At 55.6% G+C, this 27,373-nt stretch overlaps 11 protein-coding genes across 11 annotated transcripts; 7 read left to right on the top strand and 4 right to left on the bottom strand.

The window, feature by feature from the left end:
* Positions 1-289: 289 nt before the first annotated feature.
* Positions 290-2,665, bottom strand: F5Z01DRAFT_617003 (uncharacterized protein; the record flags this gene model as incomplete). Its single annotated transcript, XM_046260950.1, has 1 exon — positions 290-2,665. One exon carries the CDS (start codon positions 2,663-2,665, stop codon positions 290-292), a length of 2,376 nt encoding a protein of 791 aa, XP_046120926.1.
* Positions 2,666-3,034: 369 nt separating this feature from the next.
* F5Z01DRAFT_647347 (apolipo protein O-domain-containing protein) lies at positions 3,035-4,139 on the top strand. Its single transcript, XM_046262977.1, has 3 exons — positions 3,035-3,204; positions 3,258-3,338; positions 3,392-4,139. Exons 1-3 carry the CDS (start codon positions 3,178-3,180, stop codon positions 4,031-4,033), a joined length of 750 nt encoding a protein of 249 aa, XP_046120925.1. The 5' UTR covers positions 3,035-3,177; the 3' UTR covers positions 4,034-4,139.
* Positions 4,140-4,317: 178 nt separating this feature from the next.
* On the bottom strand, positions 4,318-5,636 carry F5Z01DRAFT_617559 (putative tRNA dihydrouridine synthase; the record flags this gene model as incomplete). Its single annotated transcript, XM_046260981.1, has 2 exons — positions 4,318-5,435; positions 5,492-5,636. The coding sequence occupies 2 exons, from the start codon at positions 5,634-5,636 to the stop codon at positions 4,318-4,320; spliced, it is 1,263 nt and encodes a 420-aa protein (XP_046120924.1).
* Positions 5,637-7,480: 1,844 nt separating this feature from the next.
* On the top strand, positions 7,481-11,371 carry F5Z01DRAFT_444593 (uncharacterized protein). Its single transcript, XM_046259801.1, has 2 exons — positions 7,481-11,147; positions 11,204-11,371. The coding sequence occupies exons 1-2, from the start codon at positions 7,751-7,753 to the stop codon at positions 11,275-11,277; spliced, it is 3,471 nt and encodes a 1,156-aa protein (XP_046120923.1). The 5' UTR covers positions 7,481-7,750; the 3' UTR covers positions 11,278-11,371.
* Positions 11,372-12,805: 1,434 nt separating this feature from the next.
* F5Z01DRAFT_696357 (uncharacterized protein) lies at positions 12,806-15,077 on the top strand (the record flags this gene model as incomplete). The annotated part of the gene is made up of 7 exons (XM_046266285.1): positions 12,806-12,929; positions 12,977-13,082; positions 13,136-13,246; positions 13,300-13,581; positions 13,632-13,881; positions 13,935-14,248; positions 14,298-15,077. The coding sequence occupies 7 exons, from the start codon at positions 12,806-12,808 to the stop codon at positions 14,677-14,679; spliced, it is 1,569 nt and encodes a 522-aa protein (XP_046120922.1). The 3' UTR covers positions 14,680-15,077.
* F5Z01DRAFT_617283 (uncharacterized protein) lies at positions 14,946-15,647 on the bottom strand (the record flags this gene model as incomplete). Its single annotated transcript, XM_046260967.1, has 2 exons — positions 14,946-15,274; positions 15,347-15,647. 2 exons carry the CDS (start codon positions 15,645-15,647, stop codon positions 14,946-14,948), a joined length of 630 nt encoding a protein of 209 aa, XP_046120921.1.
* Positions 15,648-16,081: 434 nt separating this feature from the next.
* F5Z01DRAFT_444734 (ELMO/CED-12 family-domain-containing protein) lies at positions 16,082-19,006 on the top strand. Its single transcript, XM_046259803.1, has one exon. It carries the CDS (start codon positions 16,517-16,519, stop codon positions 18,593-18,595), a length of 2,079 nt encoding a protein of 692 aa, XP_046120920.1. The 5' UTR covers positions 16,082-16,516; the 3' UTR covers positions 18,596-19,006.
* A 1,348-nt stretch (positions 19,007-20,354) lies between these two features.
* F5Z01DRAFT_633767 (putative COPII vesicles protein Yip3) lies at positions 20,355-22,150 on the top strand (the record flags this gene model as incomplete). The annotated part of the gene is made up of 2 exons (XM_046261983.1): positions 20,355-20,826; positions 20,901-22,150. The coding sequence occupies 2 exons, from the start codon at positions 20,355-20,357 to the stop codon at positions 22,148-22,150; spliced, it is 1,722 nt and encodes a 573-aa protein (XP_046120919.1).
* A 391-nt stretch (positions 22,151-22,541) lies between these two features.
* On the top strand, positions 22,542-23,119 carry F5Z01DRAFT_617049 (ubiquitin-conjugating enzyme/RWD-like protein; the record flags this gene model as incomplete). The annotated part of the gene is made up of 2 exons (XM_046260953.1): positions 22,542-22,728; positions 22,794-23,119. The coding sequence occupies 2 exons, from the start codon at positions 22,542-22,544 to the stop codon at positions 23,117-23,119; spliced, it is 513 nt and encodes a 170-aa protein (XP_046120918.1).
* A 99-nt stretch (positions 23,120-23,218) lies between these two features.
* Positions 23,219-25,086, bottom strand: F5Z01DRAFT_718898 (glycosyltransferase family 62 protein). The gene is made up of 2 exons (XM_046266554.1): positions 23,666-25,086; positions 23,219-23,610 (listed from the first exon to the last, which is right to left on the bottom strand). The coding sequence occupies exons 1-2, from the start codon at positions 24,761-24,763 to the stop codon at positions 23,590-23,592; spliced, it is 1,119 nt and encodes a 372-aa protein (XP_046120917.1). The 5' UTR covers positions 24,764-25,086; the 3' UTR covers positions 23,219-23,589.
* A 760-nt stretch (positions 25,087-25,846) lies between these two features.
* Positions 25,847-27,312, top strand: F5Z01DRAFT_718896 (aldose 1-epimerase; the record flags this gene model as incomplete). Its single annotated transcript, XM_046266553.1, has 5 exons — positions 25,847-25,963; positions 26,015-26,114; positions 26,167-26,493; positions 26,557-27,067; positions 27,123-27,312. 5 exons carry the CDS (start codon positions 25,847-25,849, stop codon positions 27,208-27,210), a joined length of 1,143 nt encoding a protein of 380 aa, XP_046120916.1. The 3' UTR covers positions 27,211-27,312.
* Positions 27,313-27,373: the final 61 nt, after the last annotated feature.

Raw genomic sequence — 27,373 nt, 5'->3', positions numbered from 1 at the left:
GACATCGTCACCACCCGCGCATTGTGTATCCGAGAACGTCAACTCCGCCGACGAGGTCCGATCGGAGACTGTTCGGGGTGGTGATCGCCCCCGAGGCCCCTCCAGTGAAGCCGTCGAGAAGCAGAAGGCAATCTCACGAGAATTAACATAAACTATATAGAAACATGCAATCCATAGCCATGTCTATCATGCGTCCCTCACGCCAACGCTATGCTGATGCCTTGTATTGTTGGTACACTCCATGACAAACTCCAGCCGGGTACCCCCCAGCACCAATGCACACCGCCATCTATCCATTCTTGCGACTGACATCTTTGATCCCCCAGCTGCCCACCAGCGCCATCGAGTGCTCATCGCCCGCAGCCAGTCGGTCGTCCTGCAGCGTCTCGGCAAGACAGCGCCATGGGTCGCGGCCGCCGCCCCATTTCAGGAGATTCTCCTTGAGTCGCTCCCCGTTCTCTCGGTTCACCGCGCCTCCATGCTCACCCGCACCAAAGACAACACGCCACACGCGCTCCGCTAGCACACGGTCAAAGAGGTACGAGTAGTATGTGCTGCCGTACGAGTGCAGGTGCCCAAAGAAGCCCTGCCAGCATGTCTCGCGGGGCTCGCGCGGTCCGTGGGAGTAGCGCGCGTGTATGTCGTGGTAGACGGTGGTCGAGTTGAAGTCGGGCGCGGCCACTTGAGGGCCGTGATACGCCTGGTCAATCATGGCCAGGAGGATCTGGTGTTCCGTGTCGATGCCCTCGAACCGCTTGGCCAGGCGGATGCGCTCCGCAATGACATGGTACGGCAGCGGCTTGTCCGTCTTCCAATGACGAGCAAAGAGGTTTAGCACCGACGGGTCGGCGGCAAAGTGCTCCATGAGCGTCGAGGGAAGCTCGGCAAAGTCGGTCGCGCAACGTGTGCCCGAGACGTTCTGGAAAGAGGTGCGGGCCAAGATGGAGTGTATGGCGTGACCCATCTCGTGGAAGAGCGTCTCGACCGAGTAGAATGATAGGAGAGCGGGCTCCTTGGCGTTGTCGTTCTTGGGAAAATCGCAGACCAGGGCAATGGTGGGCAGCTGCTTCAACGTCCCGTCGGCTGACGACACCTCCATCCCATCATTGGCGGCCTGCTCAGGCGTATCGAACGAGGGGAGCCCTGCGGCGCCGATATCCTCGCTGGCCTCCTCGAGCTCGCTGGTGAGGATCTCGCGCGAACACCGCACCGTAAAATGCGCGGGGTTAGGAAACTTCTGAGGTCGGTAAAAGAGGTCGCAGTAGAGCACGGCAAGCTGCTCGCCCTTGTCCGATACGACATCGAGGCGCTTCACGTCAGAATGCCAGGTCTCTCCGGAGAGGGTTTCCCGTGGTATGAAACGGATGCCGTACAGGCGGTCAAAGAGTCGCGAGAGACCCTGCATGACAGTGCCAACGGAGAAGTATGCTGACAGATGGTCGTCCTGTCTGGCCCGCGACCGCATCTCGCCACGAATCTTCTCCATGTAAAAGTCTCTGTCCCATGCTTGCAGCGTAGAGTCGGGCGCAGCTAACTTCTCGCGCTTCTTGTCGGTCAGCTCCAACAGCTCGCGTTCGATGATGGACGAGTTGTTCTCCCGCAGGGCTAACAGAAATTGCATCACAGACGACGGAGACTTGGCCATCATCCGGTCTTTGAGGGCCATGTGGCCATGACTCTGGAATCCGGCCAGTGCTGCCAGCTCAGATCTCAGCTTGAGCAGCGACTCTAGTCGTCCAATTGTCTTCTTGGAAGCCTTGCGCTGGGCGAGGTAGAGCTCTTTCCGCGTCTCCTCGTCGTGTACGCTCTGCATCGCCGCTGCGGCCTCGGAGCTCATCGTCGGGATTGTGATTTGCGATCGCGACTTTAACGATGCCGCCAGACTTGGGTACAGGCCGTAGAACCTGTGGGAGGGAAGCGTCACCTCTCGCCTCTCGGGTGCCATGCCTCCCACAAACGCAGACCCAGTCTCACTGATGCGCGATGAGAGCTCGACGAAGCGGTCGCGTGACCTCTTGGGGAGGTTGACGGCCGATTTCATAAAGTCGAGCTTCAGCAGGTCGGCCACCGTCTTCTCTTCTTCTGACCAGGCATCCGTCACCTCTGGTCTGGAGAGAGCCTGCGAGAGCTGGTCACTCAGCCCAGTCATCGTGTTGAGCTCGTTCATGTACTGGTACACCATTGACCATGCGCCGGTTGCCGCGTCCTGGAATCGCGAGTCCGGGTGCGACATACGCACAAAATCTGACAAGTCCAGCACCCGGCATAGCAGGTCGCTCAATCTGTCCAGGTCCCTGACGATGCTCTGGTATTCGCGAACAGTCGATGCCTTTAGCACTCTTTGCACTATTCTCGTGGCTCTTTCGAGGTTCTTTTGCGCAAACAGCAGAAATCCGTCGGGACTAGTCAAGTACCGATTCTTGAAGAGACCATGGTTCTTCTTCAGACCGAGATCGGGAAACGAGCGACCGGCCGGCGCATCGAACAGGTTACGAAGAACGGCATCGTCGTGGTGGGTGCTGCTCGCGTGATCGACTGGTTGGCTTGCTTTGGCAGCAGTCGCTGCATGGGACGATTGCCATCGTTTGGGTTGCGATGCAAGGGTCTGATGGACACAGCGTGAGCAGACTCGAAAGCCGCGGCGACGGCCTGCTGCATTTATCATGGTCGAGATCTAGAGACGTTGCGGCGCATGGAGGGAGCCGAGGATATTGCCTGGTGGTCGAACGAGCGAAGCGTAGCGTGAACCAAGCGCCACACAGAATAAGGCGATCGTCGCGATGGCGTATATGTGCAGACAAGATGAATCAAAGGAGGAGAAAATAGCCAAGCGAATTACATGTGCCCTTCGTCCGTGGCAGGTACATGTAGGCCCAGATTTTCCATGTCGCCGCCCTCGGAGTTTTGCGGCATTGGAGGCTCAGAGGCTGTAGCGCGCCTTCCTCCCCTGAAGGCGACCCCGGAAACTGGCGCCCAGACTACTAGTCCCAAGCCCGATAAGGAAAGCCGATAACATCGGCTAAGCAGGTACGTACCTAAGACAGGCCCCGATCGGGATTGACCGCCGAGGATTCCCCGGCTGCGCAACGACTGAGAATATGATGCCGCCCTGACGCTTCACTTGAAGATCGTGCCAGAGCTCGACCCCAATTCGATACCACGCCAATTGCTCCCAGGATGGCTGCGAGAGTCTTGCTGCAGCGCGTAAGAGCCCCGTTTCCAGAAATGAAAGAGTCGGCAGCTGACTGAATCCGCAGCGCGCTTTGGCGACCATGGCCCTTGGTGGCATGGCCTTGACGCCTGCCACCGTCCTAGCCGAAGGACCCCAGGACCACAAGGTTCGTAACGAACTGTGTATCACGGGTTAGCTTCCGTGCTAATTCTTTTGTAGAAAAAGTCCATCTACGACGACCTCGATCTGCCTTCGGCTAATCCCGCACCTCTGTCTCCTCCAGTCACCCAGCCTTCGGCACCTATTCCTACACCTATCGATGCGGACCAGCCTAGGCCTCATGGCCCAACACCTACGGACCGTCTCGCCGTCCAGATTGGACACGCACGCCTTGCTCTGTACCGTGCCGTCGCCGCGACCGAAGCCAAGCTCAACGAGACCATGGACTCTGCCTTCGACCTCGAGCAATCCTTCACAAGCACGCTAGCCTCTCTGGCGCCGGGTCGCGAGACCGGCGAGAAGCTGATGCCCGGGGCCATCTACGTCCTCGTGGCGGCCATGGCCGGCAGCATCGTCACACGAAACCGCAACATTGTGCTGCGAGCAACCGTCCCCTTGGCAATGGGCGTTGGGGCGGGATGGACGGTGCTGCCAGTGACGATGCGCAACGTGGCGGATCTCACGTGGAAGTACGAGCAAAAGGTCCCGGCCGTGGCCGACGCGCACCTGCGCGCGCGCGAGATCCTGCAAAAGTCGGGCAGCTTCGCCAAGGTGCACAAGGACCTGGGCGCACGGTACGTCGACGAGAAGGTCACCGATGCACGAGAAATAGTCGAGGGCTGGGTCAAGCAAGGGAAATAGCGGGCGTACAAAATGGCACTGTACCATCACATAGATTCCTAGACATGTTCTTTTGTATTGACATCTGAGCGACCGCTACCGTACGATTGACGACTGGGCCTGAGCATGAAAGTCTCAGATCGTTCCAAAATCTCATGATATTGACTCTCTATGTGTCTATGTATTGGGGAGGGTATGCTCCCCATGTATAAGTAATCAGGTGCGATGGAATCGCACAGCCATGCTCCGAATAAATCCCCAAAAACTCCACTGCGATATCATCATGATGTTGAGGTAAAGTCGGCTCACGAAGCAAGTGCCACGGGGGCAGTCTCAGTCTGTTTCGAGGTCGAGGCGCCACGAGCAGAGAGTGGCTCGCGCTGGGAGTTGCGGCTCATGTCGCCGCCAGCTGCCCGTCCACTTGGGTTCTCGTTGGCACGCTTCTTGTTGATCTGCGCCTCCTTGAACTCCTTTTGCTTCTGCTTCTTCTTTTGTTGTGGCTGAGGTTGGCAAATAGCGATCTTGTCCACTTCCTTGGCCTGCTCCACGAGGTGGTCGAACCCGAAAGCCTCGCATAGCGCTTGGTAGCTCTTGGCCGAATGCATTTTCTGGTACGCAGGGTCTTTGCCGACGACCATCTGCGTGAGTAGAAACTTGGTGTTTGCAAAGCGGTTGTCCACCTCCATGCAGATTCTTAGATAGTCCTCAACGACCTCTTTCCAGGGAAGCAGCCCGCCCTCGGCCTGGGTTCGAAAGCAGCTGGGATTTTTCTCCGCCGCTGTGGCGATCATGGCGCCATCCGCCCCGAATTCAGCGGCAAGCTGGATACCCTGATCTTTGTTCGCCACGTCGCCATTCATCAAGCACGCCACGCCGGCCTCGTGGCACACATCAGCGACCATGCGCAGCTGTCCTCGAATCGCCCTCTCTCGCGGCCGCATAGGTGTAGTGCGACAGTGCACGGTCAGACCGGTGATGCCCGTCGCACACAGTTGCCTGACCAGCGCTTCCGTCTGCGCTGCAGTATCCAGTATCCTAATTTTGACGCTGATGCTGATGTCGTGCTTGGAGCCGACGTTCTCGACGAGAGCTCTCAATATCGAACAGAGCTTGTCCGGAGTCTGTAACAGCGCAGCTCCCATGCCTCCCTTGGTTGAGAAGGGCTTGGGACAGCCGGCGTTCACTCCGATCTCGTTCACGTCTGCCGCCACGAGTTGCGCCGCTTTCACCGCGAGCTCTGGATCGGCAGTGCCCACCTGGAACACCATCTTCCCTGCTTCCTTTTCCGATGTGCGAAAGATGATGCGCTCCCCTGGGTGGCTTTGGTTCTCAGCGTTTGCATTGTGAACCCACTCGACGATTTTAGACTTTTCCACGACGCGCCGGGTGGCGCCAATGATTGCTCTGTCAACGACTTCGGGGCCTGTGGCGATTGTCAATATCCAAGAAACGTCTGACGGAGTCTACCAGAGTGCTCACCCCAGACCAAGTCTGCCCCGTACTTCAGCGAGAGCAGTCGCGTAGGCAGTTCACCCGAGCGCACCATGGGCGCAAGGACGACTTTGCCGCCTCGATAGTCGACTCCCCGGCTGGGGATGGGAACCTTCTTTAACTCGGCAGCCATTGCTCTCCTAGCGATACCTTGAAGCATGCCGAGACAGGCAAATGTTACATGTTCTCGTCGACCGTCGTTCGATGTGTTGTAGGATTCGAAGTGACTGTCCAAGGTGTGAATTCCGAGTTCACGTCGAGAAGTTTGGGGCCGCTTGTGCTTATCGATAAGCCGGGTGTCTGATGGTGGGGTTGACGGCTGCGCGTGATAAACATCGACTCATCGGCATGGACCTCGAGCTTGAAGCGAGTTCGCACAGGCTGCCAAGCTCGTGTGATGTCCAAAGTAGCACGCATGCGACGGCTCGAGACTGTGTTCTGTTTGCGAGAATTTGCCTCGTCCGCGGTATCTGCGCAGACCTCATTCCGCATCGCGAGCAAAGTCGAATATATCGAGGTCTCCAACTGCCACCTTCATGTCACTTTGAAGGCTGCGATCTAGGGTCACTGCCAATCTGTCCTCATTAATATCACATACACGTCCGTACGCTTTTCGGCAACATGGGGAATCTTGTATCCCCCTTTAGAGCAATGTCTTTGGGCCAGGTTCCAGTTGTAGGCGAAGGGTGGCCCAAGGCCTCTTCTCGTGAAACATATGTCGGTGCTGGCCAAGCTGACAGCGTCCTCGCCTGCTCACACAGAAGAGCGTTGGCCTCACCTTCTCGCCGAGTTTGCGTGCGTACGTATACGTACGTACTATAATAGTGATGAGCACGTAACCTCGTTCACAACGCTCGTGTCGCGGGCCTTGCACCCAAAAATAGTGCCAAGTACCTTGGTCGGTTGGCCCACGGGTTAGGCCGATGGAGGGGGGCTACAGTCACAGACTCACAGTCACGGCGCCCAAACAAAGGGCGCTTCTTTCCCTGAAACTGACGGCTTAAGGCCAATGACGGCACTGCTGGGTGCGCCATCGTCGTCGTTTCGCGCTATGTTGGACGGTTCGAAGCCAGAAACCATGAAAGGGTCCATCACACGGCGCTAAGCGCCTGGAGGCTGGAGCTACGCTGTGCAAACCCCCTGCGGTTAAAAGCCAAGTGGAGCTCCATTCGTCTCGGATACTTTGCTTTACTCGCACTCTTCAAGGGTCTCAAAGCACTGGGCGCGCTCGTTGTGAGTCTGCAATTGCATCCCTCGCTCATAAAAAGGATTTGCAAGCTTCGGAAACCCTTTCAGGGGCATACAAAAAGTATTGCCAATTGGGACAGTCTGATGAAACTAGTTCAACGACACTAATACAAGCGTTGCTGTGCTGATGAAGCTGCCATACGTAGTACGCTAATATTAAGTACTAATAACAGTGGTATGGAGTAGGTACTTTGTGGCTTGGCTCTTTCCCTCGATACCGAGTTGATAGTCTATTACTTCCGAGTCGCCCTGACATAGCGGCTACTGCTCCCAGTGCTGCAACATTAGCTCTGCACGGCACTTCCACTCCCTTCTCGAGACTTTCTGGGACGTGTTGTCTTGCCTGGGGCCCAACGTCGATCAGAGCGCTGGCTGCAGAAAAGCGCTCTTGTCCAACACCAGCGAGTCTGACAGCTGCGGTCCACCTCCCCGCTGTGAGGAGTCAGGACAGGCATTGATCGCACCTGCTGCACCACCCCTCGGATTCCTGCCCTTTCCTCAGGTTGGCCCGGTCTGCTCCCTCTCAGCACAGGGCTGGCTTGGCTGGTTCCCTCTCCGAATCTGGCCAAGACTTCTCACCCAAGTGCCTCGCAAGTAGCGCCTGCCTACAGTCCCTTGATCCTACACATCACGCGAGCTTGACTTCGCGCAGTGCCTCCAGTCAACAACTCGCGGGTGCTTGCCGGACTTTCAGCTGCTGAGACACGCTGCCCGCCTGCATCACCCTCATCAATTAAACACCAGTCGCCAACCCCACTAACGACATCATCGCAATACGACTCTTATCAACGGCGCCCCCGACCCTGGGCTTAGCTTCAGCACCTGTGGATTTTGACGCGAAACGTCCCCCGATGAGTTCTTGAGCACGCGACAAGCTCACGGAAGCTGCACTGAGCTCACGGGTACCATATTGGATATTCTGGTCCATTGTTTCCCTACTTCTCGGTGCGCAAGCACATCAATCGTCCATGAGGGGTCAGAGCTGTAAGCGGTGACACGATGGACAACGAGCTCTACGCCAGTGAGGGACGCTCGTCTAGGAGAGATCGTCTCATGGGCAAGTTGTTCAAGGGCAAGGAGAGGAAAGCGCAGGAGCAGAACGAATCACGAGCGTCCTTGGATGCCTTCCTTCACAACTCTGCTGACAATCTCACGGTCACACATGCACCGCCACCACCACCACCACCGACGTCGATACCGAAGCTTTCCAAGCTGGACACAACTGTCTCGCGCTTTCCGCAAGCCCTTGGAGTCAACCAGCAGGCTCAACAAAACCGACCGCTGGCGCTCAGCCGCCCGGACATCAACACCCCGCGGCCAAGCCCACGACCCAATAAGAAAGGGCTCCTCGTGCGATTTGCTGATACATACCCCGAGGTCATTGGCGAAGGCGGCGACGAGACAGACGTTCCCACTGTGGAAATCTCAAAACGAAAGAAGTCAAGGCCGGCAAAGGCTTCGGCGGCCCCGACACCTCCCCCTCATCGATCTCCCTTACCGTCGCCTGGCCCAGAACCTGTGCGCGCTCCCGCACCGGTCGCGCGATCTGCACCTTCTGGACCACCCGACGACTTCCAGCCAAAACCGCTCGCCCGAACGCAGACGGGGTATTCGTCAATTTATACGCCGGAGGCGGACGAGAGCGCTCGAACACATGAGCAGCCGCCACCGATACCACTACCGCGTGTACAACAACCTGTTGAAGCGGATCAGCAAAACATCGGCGGGTCGCCGCCCGCCAATACACTCCGCCCTGGGCGCGCCAATTCAGCAAGATACCTGGACACGACTGGCCGGAATGATGAGGCTAGAAGATCCTTCATCGAGGTGCAGAGAGCCCACATGCGTCAAGACGAGGGTCAGGCCTTAGCACGGGCTTCTAGAACGGTCAGCGCGGCTGACCAAGATTGGGAGGACTCGGACAAGCTCCCTCCTAGCTCGGTCAACAGCTCCCCAGAACAAAGCAGGCAACAGCTGGCCTCTTCCGAGGCTGACCCTTCAAACCCCTCCATATCGTACAGCCCTGCCGCCTCCATTTACTCGAGCGAGTCGGACTCTGGCAATGCTTATCAACGTATGGAGCCTAACAGGCAGGCCTCAGTTCTGTCACAGCACGCGCCTCCTAGACTGAGCTCCAGAGAACCGAGCGCTGTCTCACAGAATGAGTTGCCGCAGCTACGAACACCACTCAGGCAGGCATCCTTCAAGCTGCACGATGTAGTGGTTGCGGCCACGGATGATGCCCTGCAGACGTTTGTGGCACGCACGAAGCATCTTTTTGAATTGTTTCGTTTACATGCAGAAACCGTCAAGCCTTTGTCGAACAGCACACTGAAGGACTGTGCTCGGGCAGGCGTTTGGTGGTTCCTGAAGGGTAGGATGGGCCTTGAGGCATCGATACGCGAGAAGACAACGACACCGCAGCATCAGATGCAGAACGAAATTGATCGCCAGCAAGCATACACCAACCTAGCAAAGGGCTACTGGCTTTGCGCCGAGACCGTGCCTGAAGTCGCCAAAGTTCAGGGAACATCGCCTGATGACGAGGTTGCTGAGGTCACAGAGGCTCTCGTGTCAGCACTCAAGAAATTGTCCATGTCGATGAAGAGAAACGGACTGCTACCGCCCGAGGAGGCGTTCTTGCCCCAGACGATTGACAAGTCAATCTGGGTTGAATATCCGCCTCTGAGCCAGGACCTGGTGGCGCTACTGTCGGGCAATTGGGGCTCGGGGTTGTCAGCGATGCAGCATCCGTTGTCGACATTGCATCTCCTTGATGCGTTCCCTGTCAGTGACAGTGCCGACAATTTCAGCTATGGGAGGGTAGCAGCGGATGTCTATCTCATGGAGCAAGGCAGAGAGTCACAAAGACTCCATTTGCCATCCATGGTATCCATGGTCCGCCCGAAAAAACATACTGGCTTGGTTTTTGTTCTGGCGAACCAGAACGGCACCCTGCAGCTGGCGATTCAGGAAAACAAGAACGCTGGCCCGGTCTGGGACGATATCCGTTGGCGAAGCGATACTTGTGCGCTCGATATCAAATTGCCGCGGGGGTTCATGTTGGTTGTTCAATTGACGCAGCACGACTTCCGATCATTGTGGAACATGTATGACTTTGGCGCAAAGGTCAAGGCAACACTGTACCCTAAATCAGACGAGGTGATTGTCTTCCGGAACACGCTGAAATCGTTCCAGTACGTCGACGCGGATCCGAACTCGAGAATCTTCCCAAAGGAGGCTGTTCCTCACTGCGAAGTCGCGCTTTTCGAGAGGATCTTCAAGGAGAGCGGGCCCCAGGGCATTCGCAACTGGCATCGCGGCTTCAGGGTTGCCGTTGTCACCGGGACTCAGACCAGGACTCTGAGCGGAGTACAGCACAACTATCCCCCGAGCATGCCTGTTCAATTTGGTTTTTTTCGGGTGGAGGGCGAGGCCCCAGCGCTCTCGCTCCGCTTCGAGAACGGAAGACAACGGGGGCGGATGAATCTGACTTTCAACGAAGACAAGGAAAGGATCAAGTTTCACTCGCTGCTCACAGGCACTGCACTGGACCACGACGAGCAGATCTACGCGGATGTTGCACTCAAGGCAGTGACCTTGTCTCAGAGCTTGCGCGAACCTCTGGGCATGTCGCCATTCAGCCGTATGCCTTGGAAGGCCGCTAAAATTGTCAATGAGGAGATGGGTCCATCCGGGGAGCAACCACCTACCGTGTTGGCCGATAAGCTGAAGATGATACTGGAATATCAGAACGGCACAATAGCGGACAGGATCAACATTGGGCCTGGAGAGCTTCGCCTTCGTCTCGAGGTGACGAATGCAAAGATGCTCCGAATCATGCGTCAGCCACAAGCAGACATGACCATGGCCGTTTCTGAGGCGCAGGTACCTAAAGAACTGCCTAGGAACTTTGCCGATGCTTTGCAGTTGGTCAAGATGAACCCGACGATCCGTACACTTGAATTTGGAAGTTTAAAGGATCTCCACAGCTTCCAAGCTGCGTTGACAGGGTATGAAGTGGTATTCGACGCCCTCGCCGCGACCTTTGCCATTGCCCGTCGTCGCATGGTTGTGCCCATACACAAGAAGTGGGAGGCTAGCTACACGAGGATACAACTTGTGAAGCAAGACGACAAGCTTCAGTTGCTTGCTTTCTTTGAGGAATTCCACCACGGACATTGCATGGGTTTCGTTCTCAAGGGGACAGATGTGTACGAGACATTCAACCGAAGCAACAAATCAGGGCTGCGGTTTATTGACGCAAAGTTCCCTCTGCCACGGCTTCCAGTCGACAAGGATGGCGACTACGATGACATGGCGTTTGTGTCGCTGGATCTACCAGACCTACCAGGAGAGCACGACGACATCTCAATCACGTTTGAGAACGAGACTGGTGAGTTTGCGTACTTGCACAAGCGCTCGAGCCAGGTTTACTGACATGTCTTATAGATCGCGACAATTTAGTGCAATGTCTACCAGCGCCCGTGAAAGGGTCGACGAGGATGTCATCACGCTTGAAGTAGTTGGGTCAACACAGGTCATATGACGTCCAGTGGAGTTTGAGCGATGAGCGCGGCAGTTGCATTTAGAGCATCAACAAGAGCATCCAAGCCCACGCCTGAATAGCGAAGGGTGGGCAAGGCGTTGACGAGGCGCATTTGGAATATTTGAGCGCGCAAAGCACCCTTTTTAAGAATGGCCAAAAGATGGCATGATGAATCAATGTAGACGGCATTTCCAGCTGTCGCTGTCTGAATACCACCTATTTTGTCCAACTGCCTGCTGCGGAACTGATGCAGAGAAGTCGCTGGTCAAGGTTGGCCCATCTAAGAAGATAATCTTGGAAGTTGGAGATCTGGATTCCGTCAATGACCGGGCTGATAATCCTTGTTCTGGCTGGCCAAAGACTCGGAGCTGGTGCAAAACGCGCGTGCCATGTGTGAAGTCGCCTTCTGCGTGCTCACTCGGATTTTCAACAGCTTCAAACCCTGGCCTGGACCACAGGTTGGCCCCGCCGCACCGTCCTTTGACCTTTGTACGGCTGGGTGTGTGACTGACTGACTTAATAACGTTAGGTAAGGTAGATTCGTCGGCCCCGATCTGCCTGGCCCATCGAATTACCTCCGTTGCCGGCAGCACGACGTCAACCCTGTGGTCCCGACATTGACTCTCGGATTAAGGTACCTCGCCTTTCCCGTCCTTGCTGACCCCCCCATGACGTGGATGCGTCGTTTGCTAATCCCATCCCGGCTTCGATTTTTATTTTGTTTACTGCCTGTAATCTTCGAACCATCTGCTGTCTCTGCGATATCTGGCTCCAGCAAGCTTTCCATTCTCTTCCCATCCACGCCGTCTCTCCTCGCGCTCACGAGGTTTCTCCCAACACTCTGGGCTCCTGACCCAGCGACGCGACAACGTCAGAGAATATCATCCGCGACGCAAACCGTAGTTCGGGACAAGCAGCCACCATGGTGCATGTACCGGGTATACGCAGTAGGACGTCCAGCATCAGTCGAAGTGAGTTCCTCTGTCCTTTCCTTCACCATCTACGTTGCCTTGTGCTGGTCTGCCTGGGGTGTGGTCTGCCCAAGGGGACTGGGAGGGACATATCGACTGGAGCGATTCTCGAGGCGTATTTTGCCGTCGTCAACAACTCCAACGCCATCGTCATCCTATGGTGGCCCCCCACCACATCGACATGGCCAAGCTTCGTGCTAGCCGTGCAAATGCCGCCCCTGGGTCTCTTCCTCCTGCAAGACTTGGTACAAGCCCATCCCCTGACGCCATTCCCGTCGTCTCCCTTTCTCAAAGCATTCATTCCTGTTGCAAGGCTCCAAGCGTTGTGCGGCTTCTCCGGACAGTCTTGCCTTCCCCCCACCTGATCGGCTGCAGTGCCAAGGCCCCTGCTCCCCTCTGCCCCACCTCCAGTCGCAGCGGCCAGGCATCGCTTGCTTCTTGCGACTCGCCGTCCGTGTGCGTGTTCGCAGTCCCAGTCTCGACTGTTTGCGCATCACCTTCGTTTCTTGTTCTTCCTCCACTGTATACTTAATCATGTCGAACATGTTGTCTAACTGGTGGTATCCGCCTGCGTCTGAAGGCAACCGATCTTCCCTTGACGAATCCCGGGTCGATACCGATGAAGATACCACAATTGTCGAACCTGACCAGGGCAATGGTAAGTGGCCAACGTCTGTACCGGCGCGGTTGCTGACCTCTGACCAGTTCTCTCTCACATTATATCCCAGCTTCGGCCCGGCGCCGATCTGAGTCGCATTGTCCTGCCCACCTTTATTCTCGAACCGCGAAGTATGCTCGAGCGCATCACCAAGTTCGCCTCCCGACGAGCCGTAACAGTATTATATAACTAACCTTCAAACACAGCTTCATGTGCCATCCCGAGATGCTCCTACACATTCCTTCGATCGACGACCCCACCGAGCGATTCGTTGCCGTAGTCAAGTTTTACTTGAGCGGTTGGCACATCCGACCCCCGTCCGTATCCCTACACGCTTGCACGCAGACACCATCTCTGACTTTGACTACAGGGGCGTGAAGAAGCCCTTGAATCCAATCTTGGGCGAGGTCTTCTCCTGCTACTGGGATCTTGAGGAGGGGAAATCTAGGGCATACTACATTTCCGAGCAAACGTCGCATCACCCGCCCAAGTCCAGTTACTTCTACATGGTACCAGACCACCACATCCGAATCGATGGAACATTGAAACCTCGAAGCAAGTTCCTGGGGAACTCAGCAGCCAGTCTCATGGAGGGTATCGCCTACTTGAGCCTGTTAAACCGAGGCAAGGACAAGACGAAGGGGGAGCAATAGTGAGCGACTTCCGTTGGAGCGTTTGGTACAGTCACTCACAATATCGCAGTGTGATCACACAGCCCAACATGTACGCGCGCGGCATCATGTTTGGAAAAATGAAGTACGAGCTCGGCGACCATAGCTTCGTTCGCTGCCCAGAACTAGACCTCACGGCCGACCTAGAATTCAAGGTCAAGGGCTGGGTCGGTGGCACTTACAACGCCATTGGTGGTGCTATCAAAAGGGAGAGCACAGGCGAGGTTCTCTACGAGCTCTCCGGTTTGTGGAGTGATGAGATGTTCATTCGCGACGTGACGGTAAGCACCCTTTCCCCCTTATTTGAGCTGTTGCAGAGACTCACGACTGGTAGACTGGCCATCGCGAGATGTTCTTCAACGCGACCAAATCCAAGCCAAGCCCACCCAAAGTCCGACCTATCCGTGAACAAGCTGATCGCGAATCCCAACGATTGTGGGAAAAGACGGCCAACGCGGTCAGGGAGCGCAACCATGAGGTTGCGACAGATGAGAAGACGAAGATTGAGGATCGCCAGCGTGAAGAAGCGGCCAAGAGGTCTCGCGAGGGTATCCAATGGCATCCGCGCTTGTTCCGCGCTGTCAAGGGTGCCCATGGCCAGCCTGAGGAAGGCATGAGTGATCTAGAATGGATCATTGATGCGACTGTGTGAGTTTCTCGATGGGTCTTCATAGTCGCAAAGCTGACGCGTAGATAGTGACCACACAGCGACCTCGGACCAGCAGGCTGAGCAGATCAAGGCCATCTATCCGATTGTGGATGGTCAGCAGGCCAACTTGGACTTTCTCGACGGAAACCCGTCCAGGTCAACCATGGTTGAGCCCAAGCCGCCTTCCGATGAAGGAACGGAAACAGACAGTGGCAGAGACGCACCCAACGAGGAATTGGTAGAGACTGGCCACGGCGACACGACTCCGACGACAGCGGAGCCAGCTTCGTTGCCCGCGCAAACGCCAGATGAAATCGATAAGATGCTGTCATCGACGGGCAAGAAGCCTGAGGGTCCTTTGATCGACTTTACAGAGGAAATGAAGGCGGATCTCCCGGCCACTCAGAGTAACGGCCAAGCACCACAATAAAGCAGCCTCACTCGAGTGGAATTAGCTATATGGCGTGGCAAGACATATGGAGAAGACAGAATCTGTTGTATATACCCGCACGAAGACATCACGTTAATGGGCATGTCTGTGCATTTGAGCACGAGCAAGGCCCTCATGTCATTGGATGATATGCAGTCTACCTCTTCATTGAGGCTATGAATCCCTGAAGACCAGAACGCCTGACCGTTAAAGTAACAACACGTAAATCCCCAAGTTTTGTTCCAAACAGACGATTCAACCACACTCTAATACCGTCTCCTCGTGGGCTCAGGAGTAGGCGACCTGCTAACACTCCTCTCGTCCCGTCCCCTCATCTTCAGCCACTTCTTCGTCGAGTTCGTCAGCTCGCGATCCAGCTCCTCGCTAGGGTTCTTGCGGTGGATGAAATTGCAGAATCCACCACGGACACAGCCCTCGCCGCTGTTCAGGCGGCAGCACGCCTCACGGAAATCGGTCACCGGGCTGAGCTCGCAGTATATCGGGCGCGCGGCGTACCAGCGCGAGTTGAGCTCGTCGCAGGCTTTCTGGGCGGACTCTTCGTACTTGAAGCGGGCGTACACATTTCCGATCAGATCTGGATTGCTTGTTAGTATCTCTGCTCACGCGTGGACTGTGGGAATCCGATTGGATTGGGGGGATGACTTACGATCATTGTTGTTGTCGCACACGACCAATTCTTCCAACTCGCCGTACTTGCACAGCTCGCACCATATATCCTCGTAGAACGCATCAAAGTGGTTCTGCAGCTGCGACGGGTTCATGCGACTCTTGTTGTCGTACGCTGGGTTCTGGTACAGGTTCGGCATGAGGATGGTCTGCGAGTAGGACGGCTTGACATGTTTTCTCGAGCAGCGATCGCCGTGGCGGCAGGCACCGATCTTGAAGTAGAAAGAGCAGTTGACCTTGTCAAGCTCGGTGCCAAAAATGGAGGCAAGGAATGAGGCCATGATTGCGCTTGTTGCCTGCTTGTCGACAGTATAATGAGGCTGATGATGTCGTGGGAAGGAAACGGTGCTGTCGGGATTCGATGCGCGACCGATTGAAGTTCGTGATGGACGTGTGGCGTTCGTTTGATAAATTGTGGGTATTGATGCTTCTTAGTGTGGCGTTTTGTCAGCCTCGTCATTAGTCATCAGAAAGTTGATTGACTTTTGACACATTATCTTCCGCTTAGTTCCCCCACATTCGACTACAGTTCAGGTTGGAGGGAACGTCCACAGGCTAGGATTACTTGCTATATTTGAAGCAAAGCTACATGTACCTCTTACTAGACGCACAGCACCTGATCAGAGCAGGCGGAGTCTTGGCATAGATCAAGTCGTCCTGCTGCTTAGGGTAACCGTCCCCTGCTTTCGCCAATGTCTGCAATACCGGGTAATAGACTAATAGTTGTAGAGGGATGGTGCATCCACCATGAAAGACCAACTGTCTGTGGTTATAACTTATAAGTTATAAGCAATTGCATTAAACGTCTATTGTATGCTTATACGAGCTGAGTGGAACCAACAGGCTGCTCACTAGCCACAAGGACCCCGGCCGGTAGGCTGGTGGGCCTGTAATTAACCCCTGATGCGAGTGCTGTGCACCACGATAGGTACAAGGGTCCAACGCGACAAACCTTCAACATCCCCTACCGGCTTCCTTTGCGCGCAGCCCACTTTCCCAGACGATCTGGGGCTTCGCATTTGACTTGTCGAGTTACAACAACGTCGAGTGAAAACAACGGCAGCAACAGCACTCAGCAATGATACGATCTACTACACACACGCTGTGACCTACAATAGCCACCGGCAGCTCGAGCGACTGCTTCTCGACAATGGATCAAGGAGATATCCCCGCGCTGCTGTCGCGCATGGCGAGCGACGAAGATGCGTCGCGCAAAATGGCAGTCTTCAAATTACAGAGCTCTATCAACGACCCATCCTTTGCCGACGTGTTCATTTCCTCGGGCGGGCTGATGGTTCTGCGACGCCTGATCATGACCTCCAGCGGCAACACACTGGCCTACTCGCTACAGAGCTTGACACGCTTGCTTGAGGTCGACATGGGGTGGGATATCTTTGAAGGGCCGACCGCGAGCGACCTTGTCGAACGAATCGTCGAATTGATCGTCAAGAATCCACTGGTCAACATCCTCAGGGGAGCAATGTCCATACTGGTGTCGCTAGTGGGCCATTCACAATCCCATACCGAGTCGAGTAGAACACCCGGCACCTTTGGATTCCGCGCACTCAAACCAGCGGTAGCAGTGCACCCTCAGTTTCTGGAATTGGTCATCCAGCAACTACAAAGTGCAGATCATGCGCTGTGCGCGAGCGCCCTCATGTTAATCAACGCGCTAATACGAGATGCGCTGTCAGGCGAGGTGTCTGCGAACAAGATTTCACCCACTACGGCAGATGGCGAGGATTGGTCCCTCATGATCAAGAAGTTGCATGATCTGGGTCTGATCAAGGCCGTGTACAATCTCATGCGGAGCTCGACACTACAAGACCTTGCACACCCCATGCTGGAATTCCAGTCGCTGACGAAAGTGCTCCTACGGAAATGGCGTCAAGTCCACGTGGACGTTGAGCGAACAGAACATAGACGGGCGCTGAAAAGCCTGCATCTCGCGAGCAACCCAGACCGAGGCCATGTCAATGGCCATTCGAGGGATGGCTCAAGTGAGCGAACTGGGAAGAGCAGCAAGCGACACAACCCGGAGAAATGGAGGCGGCTTGGTTTCGAGTCAGAGTCGCCCGCTGCAGAATTTGGTGATGCTGGCTACCTAGGATTGATGGATTTGACAGACTACGTACGAAGGCACGAAGATGGGTTCCAAAAGCTTCTCCTCGAGCAAGCTTCGACACCGCTGCGGGACCGACTACCCGTAGCGCAAGCCAGTCTTGCTGTTACAATGATTCTTTATGAGCACTTCGGGGTGGACAAGACAGACTTGGAGGAGACGCGGGGCTACCGCGGCATTGACATGACGGACCATGAGATTCTCTTCCGACCGCTACTTCTTCAGTGGTCTCGTCTCCATGCCTCCGGGCTTCACGGGTTTTTCCGCGTGTGGAAAGCCACCGACGCCAAGTACGGCGACTTTGACAAGGTTGCTGAGCTGGTGCGTATCTTGATCGAACAGGTTGTGGGGCAGGCGACGCGGACAAAGGACTTGCTGGAAGTTGAGGACGACCTGCAAGAGTACGACGTACCGAGACTTCGTGAGCTGCAGATGAGTCTACTGAAGCTGTCATTCGAGGAGAAGTGGGGTCAGCACCTGATACAGGTTCGTGAGGAGTTGAGGCAGGAGGCTTTGCACTTTGTGAAAGAACAGCGAGTGCGATGTCTTCTCGAAGGGTCTTGGTTCGAGCGGCCGGCCGCTCAGAACTCGACGGGTCTGCCATGGCGATACGCCAAGCTATCGCACAACAAGCGGTACCTGCACTACGCCGACTTCCACCAGCAAACAGCACAAGACCCTGTGCTTGGCACACTACCTGAGAGGGTGGCACTCAACGCGATCAGTTCCGTCGTCTCAAATGTGTCGGCCAGCGATGATGTTAGGAGCATCACGAGCGGTTCGACACTCAAGCTACAGCATGCAGCAAAGTCGACGACCAAGATCACGATAAACACGGAAGTGGGTGGCAAGGAGCAGGCCATGCTTACTCTATGGCCAACGAGCCACAGTCTTGCTTCGGAGTGGCTCGATGGGTTGTTGATGTTGCTTGGGCAGGCCCCAATCACCGCAGAGACGAACAAGCTGATTAGCCTGGTGAGTGACTATGGCCTCAAGATCAGGCTCCTCAATGTCAGGATGGACGCGGCATTCGAAGGGCCACCGCCAGGGGCAGGTGTGGTGCCCAGTCGGAAGGACCTGGATGAGGACTATTTCTTTGAGGTGTAGGCGAGCGGATGAGCCAGCGTTTGGGAAGCGCGGTAGGGCAGTGGAGGAATTTTTACGTTTTCATGTCCGTATTTGCTGTTTGCAACGTTATATACCCTCTATGCGCGCAGGTAGTCTAGGTAATGCAATGGATGTGGCTACTATGAGCCAATTCCAAGTCTACGACGTTATTCTTGGACCAAGCAGTGCGAGACGGCATGTCGCTACCTGCCAATGGCTTTGCGGGGGGCAAGCGTGGGAAGAGATGATCTCTCTGGGCCTTCTGTCATAACCTCAACTTGATTATGTCGAAGAGACGCTACACACTTGGATTATGTGAGGGACTGTAGGGTAGCTTCACTTAGCACCTCGTCGAGGGTTCAGTCACCTGCTGGGGGTCCCGATCCACGCGAGGCCACACAAGCCCAACTTCTGGCATCCATGGGCATGAGAAGCCAGTCAATGCCAAGAAAAAGAATAGCAAGTCGGCTTGACTAGTGTGGCTACCCGTACAGCGTGGCTACTGAGGGGAAAAGACCAACAAGGATAGGCAGTTAACCTCGGGCACGCGATCGCCTCACTGTTTGGGTAGCAATACGTACAAGTACTTCACCCCTCGACGACGGCATGGTTAGTTACCCTATGTTCCGTAGGAGCAGCATAGCGATTCATCTCAGACAAGACTAGGCACTCGCTGCCACCGAGACAAAGAATTCCAGACGATGACTTGGCCAACCCTGATTGCGTTCCCCTTTGCATGCATAAGCGGATGCTGAAAAGAGGGACGAGTGAACGAGGTGGTGACGATGAATGGATCGGAATTCCACTGTTGCAGCCCAGCCTTCACCGTTTCTTCGGCAAGCCAGCTTTTGTACGGACACGGAGTATGGCATCCTCCATCCAATCCCCCCGAGACGCCTTTCTACCCTTTCTGCTCTGACCATTCTCCCCACACCCTCTTGACGTATAGCTCTGAAAATTCCCCCGGTCTTCTCGTTCCCTCTCTCCTTCAACTCCAAACCTCGCCGCATCCCACACTGTTGCTGGCGAATTTGCCGGCGTCCAGATGAGGGGTGTTCCGATCGGATCCACTGTCCAGTTACCACATCGTCCAGTCGGCACAGGCCACAGGGCCATTGTCGGCCAAGCGCTGGGCTGGGCTGGGCGCTGACGGGGCCCGTCACGGCTTGTCACCAGCCACAGCCTCCAGTGAGCCGTGGCTGAAGCCAGGCACTGGGGCGCAGCAGCTCCGCTACGCGTGTACCTTCCACGTCGACACGTATCGGCCAGCAGGCTAGCAAGGATTTGGACCCCCTGATTGACATTGCAGTCACAAGCAAAGTCGCCCTGGATCTTCCCGAATTTTCACCTTTCAGCATACAGAAGATCCCCATAGAACATATTATCGCTTTTTCGACAACGATAGCCAGTCTTTACTACTGACGCGCTTGCATTCGGTAAGTTCACACCCGCTTTCTGACTTCAACCGGCCTCTTCCAAGCGCAGCTATGCACTACTGCGATATGGGTTGACTTCTGCCTACGGGAATGTTATCCGACGCATGCCTAAGCCTCTGGGTCCATTGCTGCTATTGCGCGTTACCACATACCTACAAATAAGGGTCGCTAACCATTTCCCTCTCCTAGTAGCTGTTCAATTCAGTATCCCCAGCAAGCAAAACAGCCTATCCTCTCGTGTCCGCAGAGCTGTCGATCCTACCCACGAAAGCTCAACAAACCCAGCGCCCACGCGTTGATCATCAGTACACAATCACGACACGATGTCGCGCATTCAGATCCCACTCGAGGCCATCACCTCTCGCATCAATTTTGGTGAGCGGTTCTCCGGCTTTGGTTCGGGTCCTCTCACCAGCCGGTTTAACAACCTGCGCCCTGTTGGCGAGTTCCTCGACTTCAAGCGCCTAACCAAGCCTGCCAACTTCTCCGAAGCCCAGTCGCGTGTCAACTACAACCTGAGCCACTTCTCGAGCAACTATGCCGTCGTCTTTGCGATGCTGAGCATCTATGCTCTTATCTCCAACCCTCTGCTGCTTTTTGTCATCATCCTGAGCGTCGCTGGCATGTACCTGATCGGCATGCTCGACGGTCGAGATCTTATCATTGGCAGCTTCAAGGCCACCTCTTCCCAGCTCTACACGGGTCTGCTGATTGTCACCGTTCCTCTCGGTCTGATCGCATCGCCTATCACAACAGTGCTGTGGCTCATTGGTGCTTCTGGCGTGACCATTCTCGGTCACGCTGCTTTCATGGACAAGCCTATCGATGAGGCTTTTTCAGGGGAGGCGGTCTAAATGGTCGGCCGCGAGCTCCCGAATTCGCGCCCCAATGGGGAAGACCATCGAGGCGCAGTCGGAGGAGAACGGACGGGGACGCTGCGTCGCACGGACTCTGGGGAGGTGACTCCAGAGTGCGTGAACTAGGTTCGGACGAGGACGATGACACGGATTCTCAGGGCGTAGGTCTCACAAGACGCGGCACGCGTTTTGTGAGTGACTCTTTGAAATTTACGGGGACAGACTTGGGGGATAGACGGAGTGGACTTTCACGGCGGATTCCACAAGGTGATGACGACGATACGGAAAGCGAGGAAGATGACGAAGACGACTACGATCTGGCTCTGCTGACTCCCGAACAAAAGGAGGAGGCTCTGGTGCAGACGGCTATGGCACGAATTGAAAGAGCTCAGGCCCGGGGCAGATCGGACGTAAGCTTGACAAAGGACGAGCTTGCTGCTCTGGAGCGACGGAAGCAGAGAATGGAGGAGGAAGCCAACAAAAGGAAGCGCAAGAAGAGCAGAAAACAACAGCGTGTGGCAATCCCTCTGACGAATCTGGAGCCGGTGTCGCGCAAGAAGAAGTCGCCGCCAGTGGCTTTGGAGGGATCACCGCACGATATGCTAGAGGCCTCGGATAGACAAGGGTACCCACCTGTTGGGTACTTTCCACCGCCTTCCGGGCGCTCTCGGCCAAGATCTGGAACCACGCTCTCATCACGGCCTCCCAGTCGAGCGCACGATGATCGACCGGACTCGCCTTTCCAGTACGAATACGTCCAGCGTCCCTCCTCCTCAGTCGGACGGCACGTGTCGGACGTGATGCCTCGACCACTTTCCTCGCGGGGTCATCAGTACGATAATGGATCATCCACATCTCTCAATTCGGCCAGTCGCAATCAGCTTGACCCTTTCATGTTCCAAACTGCAGGACCGCGTGCGCCCTACCCTGGTGGCGCTGCGGCTGCTTCGAGGAGACATGTCTCGGGGCCAGCGGATGGGCTGTACATGTCTCGGCGTGACGAGGGAAGGTCCAGTCGCAATAGCCTTAGGTCGGTCTACGGCGAGAGTAGCGAGGAGAGTGAGCCTAGCGAGAGCGCCAGCGACGAGCTCAACAACGGAGCGCGTATTCGGGAGCCAGCGCGAGGGGGCAGATCGGAGATCGTGGTGCAGCCTGACCCGGAGCCAGAAGTGGCGCCCAAGAAGAAGTCGTCAGAGTCGTCCAAGCGCAAGCCTGTGCCGAGTTCAAGTTCAGGAAGAGGGGGGAGGAGGAAAAAGAAGTAAAAAGCGATGCGACTTTGCGAGGTAGTCTTTTGGTTTGTGCCGATACCAACTTGCGATTGTAATGACTATAGACTGTAATTTGAACTTTTCTGGTCGCGAGTACTACAAGTAATTGTCCCTGAATGCAAACCTCCATGATAAACGTCGTCGTCGCTTAGCTGGAAGCCGTGCCTCGGCAGTGCCCGTAGATCCATGCAGAGTACGGATACAGGGTCCAGTCCAGTCCTGTCCGCGTCAAAGCCCCGGCTGGCCCAAGGTCACTGCTTTTAGCTCCAGTTCCATCTTCTCAGCATCCAGTCTCATCCTCATTCTTTTCGCATCAGCGCGCGCATCTTTTGACGGTGGAGCTAGAACATTATTTCGACACAGTGATCGACCTCGCGCGCGCGTAATGGCCGATTCAACCACGTCCTCGTCGTCGCGAAGTGCCACAAAGCGACTCACCAAAGAACTGGGCACCTGGCACGAGGAGCAAAAGAACGAAAAGGGCATCGAGCGTCTAGAGCCCATTGGCGAGAATGACTTGTTCACATGGGAGGCGGTGATCAACGGCCATGGCGTAGGCGGTGGCTACGACGGTATGTCTTATCCATCCACAGGTTTCATCGTGAGCGCAACACAGTACTAACGCCGTGCACTATAGGTGGTCGCTGGCTACTGAACATTGAACTGCCCTCGAATTACCCCTACTCGCCCCCGACGATCAAGTTCGTGACGAAGATTGTACACCCCAACATTGCGCTGAACACGGGGGAGATCTGCCTGGACCTGCTGAAGGATGCGTGGACGCCGGCGTATAGCGTGCTGGAGAGCATCCGGGCCGTGAGGATGCTGCTGAGCTGTCCAGAGGTGGACAGCCCATTGAACGTGGATGTGGCGGCGCTGTTGCGGGGTGGTGATGTGCTCGGGACGCGCAAGTTGGTGGAATACTGGTGCTCGGATGAGACGGGTCGTTACGACGGTCCCTGAGGGCTTTCGGGGACCCGTTCCCTTTCCGTTTGGCGTAGTACTTTTAATGAGCGAGGTTAGCATATTGATCCCTTGTGCACTGGAGACGACGGCGAGGCTAGTTTGGTAGCTTGGTATATCATGAAACATTGCCGGCGCCCCCGTCCATTGAACCTCTATAAATGATCCAAGCCCGTCGAATCGTGAAGACACTGGCGCGATTCTATTGTACATAATTGTATATGAAACCCTCGCGGCGAGTCAAGCCGGGAGGGGAGGGATAAGGCTCGAAGCCAAGCCTAACCAGATAACTGCCCAGCATCCTACAGCAGGCAGAGCATACCACAACAGCCAACGCCTCGCACCAGCAAACCATGTGTCAGTGCTACTTTTTTTCATGGCTCCGACTGGCGGAGCAGGCGGACGAGCTTTCGCTCCTTTGGACGTGAAAACACCAGAATACAAATACAACACTGCACGGCTCATCATTTCTATTCGTTGTAGTGGTAGACCTGGCGTCATTTCTCGTTAGCAAGTTGATTGTTCCACATGATCGCACCAACGTACCTTGTAATTAGGCAACCCCCAGGGTTGCCACCCAAGTCGCTTGGCCATCTTCGCAAAACCTTCCGTCTCAATCAGGTTATAGAAGGCAAAGGGGGGAAACATGGCGCCGTCGCGGTGCACATCAGCCTTCACGAGGAGGGCGGTACCGCCAACACCATCAAGCGGTATCACGAGGCTCTTGTCGGCCTGCTCGGTCACCATGTATGCCATGAGGGCGCGGTAGGTGGCCATCTCCTTGTAGCCTTCCAGCAGAATGTCGTCCGGCCCCATTTGCGCGGCCAGCTGTTGCGCAATCTCGCTGTCCTGCCAGCTATTGTAGTCGTAAGGTCGCTCGGACATCTTCTTCGTGTCGCCGTCGTAGTAGCGCTGGAAGCAGTTTGGTACGATGAGTGGCTTGTCGTGGGAGGCGAGGTCCTGGATCAGGGTCGGCGGTGACTCGACGATGTCGGCATCCAGCCACAGGACCCATGATGTGCTGGGGCCCAAGGTCGTGAAGAGTAACGAGTTGCGCGCTTTCGCCATGACTTCACGTCTCGCCTTCTGGTTCGCCATTTTGTGTCGCTCGCTCTCGTCCTGCGACATGACAGCGGGCTCAAAGTCCTGGCGGAGGATGATGATGCTCTTGAATCGATCCTTTTCCGGGCCCTGCTTCTGCGTGCGCTGAATCTGCGCCTGGAGCGCCGTCGTTGCCGCGTTGCCCTCCTTCGTCTTGGGCAGGATGAACCCAAGTGTGATCAGCTCGTGTGGGTAGTTGAGCTTGAGCAGGTTATCCCAGTACTCCTGGTAGAACCGCGCCATTGGCGTCAGGATGAGGACGTGCTCCTGGTTGGCGATGGGGTCGGGCGTGATTGTCACATTGTTGAGCTTGTAGTGGGTGACAGGGGGCGGACCGAGCTCGCCAGGTCGCGACGACTTGCGGTACGGTGATGTCGGCGGCGACAGATGGTGGGATGCGGTATTGACCGCGAGACGAGCGGTCTTGGTTGGCGTCGAAGGGGAGACGAGAAAGATGATTATAAAAATGCAGAGCACAGCGCCGAGAAGGAGAGTCGACGGATTGGCCTTCTTCAGACGGACGGACCCCATGGGTCGAGCCATGGTGGTCGTGAAGGTTGCTCGAACGTCGTCGCTCGTCGCGCGGGTTTGCGTGTGTGTGCGGTTGGCCGGTCGATCGCCTATCGACACATTGGGCGGATCGAAAGTATCGTCGTCGCGATAAGGAGGATTCAGATGACAGAGAAGAGGAATGAAGAAGTGGTTTCAGATGGTTATTAGAAACAAAAAGGTCGAGGTGTGATGCGATTCTGCTGCCCTTGAGGCCCTCGCCGACAAGGGATAAGCTCACCTCAAATTGCCAGCTCGTGTCAAAGGACCCTGGACCGTCGAATCGAGTACAGAAGCAAGTAGATGGGCAGTTTACGTACCACGTAACTGGCCATTCCAGTCGGTATTAGCGGACGGGGCCTCCAGCTACCAGGTAAGCTAAAGCGCTGCACAGATGAGTAAGCCGAATTTAGCACGCTGATTGGTGAGGAGACGATTCAGGGGTAACGGCGCATCATGCGCTTTGCATGGCCTAGGTTTAGTTAGGCCACGGAGTCTTGCACCACGAGCATGTACATGACAATCATCTGAGTCTCACTCGAGGTTGAATGAGTGATTACATGAGTGATTACATACATGCACCTTGACGACCCTGCACTTATAGCGAACAGAGCTGTTGCTGTCTGGGGACATGGAGAACTGTCGTGTAACATCCAGCCGACTTGCAGCTCTGCTATGCAGCCATAGTACGGGGAGAACCCGCCTTCACGGCTCTTTTGACATCTTACAGTCGTGTTAATCGTCTGTTATATGCAGTGGAACTGTCAAATGATCCGTCGCCAAGCTCATGCACGTCAAGCTAGAGTGCTGTATTCGGGACGGGCATGTCCCTCCGAGGGGTCATGTCGGTACTTGAACAACCATGGGGACGCAGAGATCTTCCATGCGTACTCCAGGAAGCGGGGGACGTTGCAACGCGATTGAGAATGGGCGGATTCTTGACAGAGTCGTAACATACGAATCTGATAATGTATAAAAGAGTCGGTTCTCTCTCCTCCACTCAGGGGGTCTCGGGCTGTTATTGCGGTACGGTTCCACAATCTCTCGGCTACCTTACCTTTTGAAATATTCATCATCATGATCGCCAAGTTGGCAGTGCTCGTGGCCTTTGTGGCAGCTGCGACAGCAACGCCTGCGCCCAAGCCTGGCAAGGACGGCAGGTATACCATCTCGTCGCGCGGCATCAAGGCACAGGTAAGAGCCGTAGGGCTGCTGCAGGGCGAGAATAAACATTGACCCTTCAAGTTCATCCCTTATGGCGCTACATTGACCAATCTATTTGTCAAAGACAAGTATGGCAAGGACGTGGATGTTGTCCTCGGCTACGACGATGTCGATTACTACCGTAGGCGTCTTCCTACGTCTCTTGGGAGACTGACTAAAATTGGACGAATTAGCTGTCGATCCCTCTCACCCGGTGTACAATGCGATCCCGGGACGGTACGTCAATCGCATTGGCGGAGCCAACTACACCATTGACGGTGAGCTGTACTTGACCGAGAAGAACGACGGGGACAACACTCTCCATAGTGGCACCAACAACTGGTCGTTCCGCGACTGGGAGGTTTCCCATTTCACAAAGGACTCCATTACCTTCTCGATCCTCGACGCCTCCAACTCATCGCAGGGCATGCTTGGTGATGTCTACGCTTCGGTGACGTACAGTGTCAAGGGCAGCACCTGGAAGATTAGCATGGAGGCCACCTCCCCGGAAGCGAAGACACGTGCGTTCCATGCCTCAACTCGTCCTGAATCTGTCCATGGCTGACGATACTGACTTTTTCCAGCGCTCATGCTGACGCAGCATACATACTTCAATCTGGATGCGTACAAGAATCCCGACACGGGGAAAATCTGGAACCACACATTGTACATGCCGTACTCGCAAAAGTACTTGGTGGCAGACGATTCGGCCGTCCCTACCGGCGAGATCGCTGTCGCAGAGCCGGGAAGTATCAATGACTTTGCCAGCCAGCGTGACATCCAGCTTGGACATGCCTCAGATGATCCCGCGTTCCCTGGAAACTGCGGCGCTGGCGGCGCTTGTGAAGGGTACAACGGCTACTGGTTGATCGAGGACGCGCCAAAGGACGCTGTGGTCCTGTCTCTCGTCAGCACCTTTTCTGGCATCAGCGCGGACCTCAAGACGGACCAGCTTGGTGTCGTGATCTACTCGTGCAACTGGTTCGATGGCAGTCAGTCGCTGAAGAGGACCCAGGGCTTGGAGGGCAGGACGACTGTCGACCGCAGCTCGTGCGTCGCCATTGAGGCTCATGACTATGTCAATGGAATCAACGAGTGAGTCACTCTGCAATTGATGCGATGTTCAACAGCTGGCTGACGTTGGCTGCAGGCCGCAATGGGGTCGGAAGGAGGCCCAGCTCACAGGCCCAGGAGAGACCTACAAGTGGGAGAGCGCGTGGACATTTGGGCTCACCTGAAGCCCGATCCATCCTACGCGGAAGGGGTAGAGCGTTATGTTTGTTTGTGTAGCCGGATGACCGGGGCCTGGTGAAGAAGGATGAATCGTTGTTACTTGTTTGCGCGTGATGTTGAAGGCCATCGTAAGGCATCCATTGTTGGCGGCAGCTTGTCAGCCGCGAC

Source organism: Emericellopsis atlantica (assembly GCF_019669845.1).
Source record: "Emericellopsis atlantica unplaced genomic scaffold F5Z01scaffold_5, whole genome shotgun sequence".
Lineage (NCBI taxonomy): Eukaryota > Fungi > Ascomycota > Sordariomycetes > Hypocreales > Bionectriaceae > Emericellopsis > Emericellopsis atlantica.
Note: the sequence above shows the minus strand (reverse complement) of the source record. Positions and strands in the feature narration are given on the sequence as shown.

What these genes read in the sequence shown, in the direction of transcription:
- F5Z01DRAFT_647347 (XM_046262977.1), top strand. Translation starts at nt 3,178, where the DNA reads ATGGCTGCGAGAGTCTTGCTGCAGCGC. An exon ending in CGAGAGTCTTGCTGCAGCGC is followed by an intron (nt 3,205 to 3,257) that starts GTAAGAGCCCCG and finishes CTGAATCCGCAG; the next exon opens with CGCGCTTTGGCGACCATGGC. An exon ending in AAGGACCCCAGGACCACAAG is followed by an intron (nt 3,339 to 3,391) that starts GTTCGTAACGAA and finishes ATTCTTTTGTAG; the next exon opens with AAAAAGTCCATCTACGACGA.
- F5Z01DRAFT_444593 (XM_046259801.1), top strand. Translation starts at nt 7,751, where the DNA reads ATGGACAACGAGCTCTACGCCAGTGAGGGACGCTCGTCTAGGAGAGAT. An exon ending in CACGTTTGAGAACGAGACTG is followed by an intron (nt 11,148 to 11,203) that starts GTGAGTTTGCGT and finishes CATGTCTTATAG; the next exon opens with ATCGCGACAATTTAGTGCAA.
- F5Z01DRAFT_444734 (XM_046259803.1), top strand. Translation starts at nt 16,517, where the DNA reads ATGGATCAAGGAGATATCCCCGCGCTGCTGTCGCGCATGGCGAGCGAC.
- F5Z01DRAFT_718898 (XM_046266554.1), bottom strand. Translation starts at nt 24,763, where the DNA reads ATGGCTCGACCCATGGGGTCCGTCCGTCTGAAGAAGGCCAATCCGTCG. An exon ending in GGGGGTTGCCTAATTACAAG is followed by an intron (nt 23,611 to 23,665) that starts GTACGTTGGTGC and finishes AAATGACGCCAG; the next exon opens with GTCTACCACTACAACGAATA.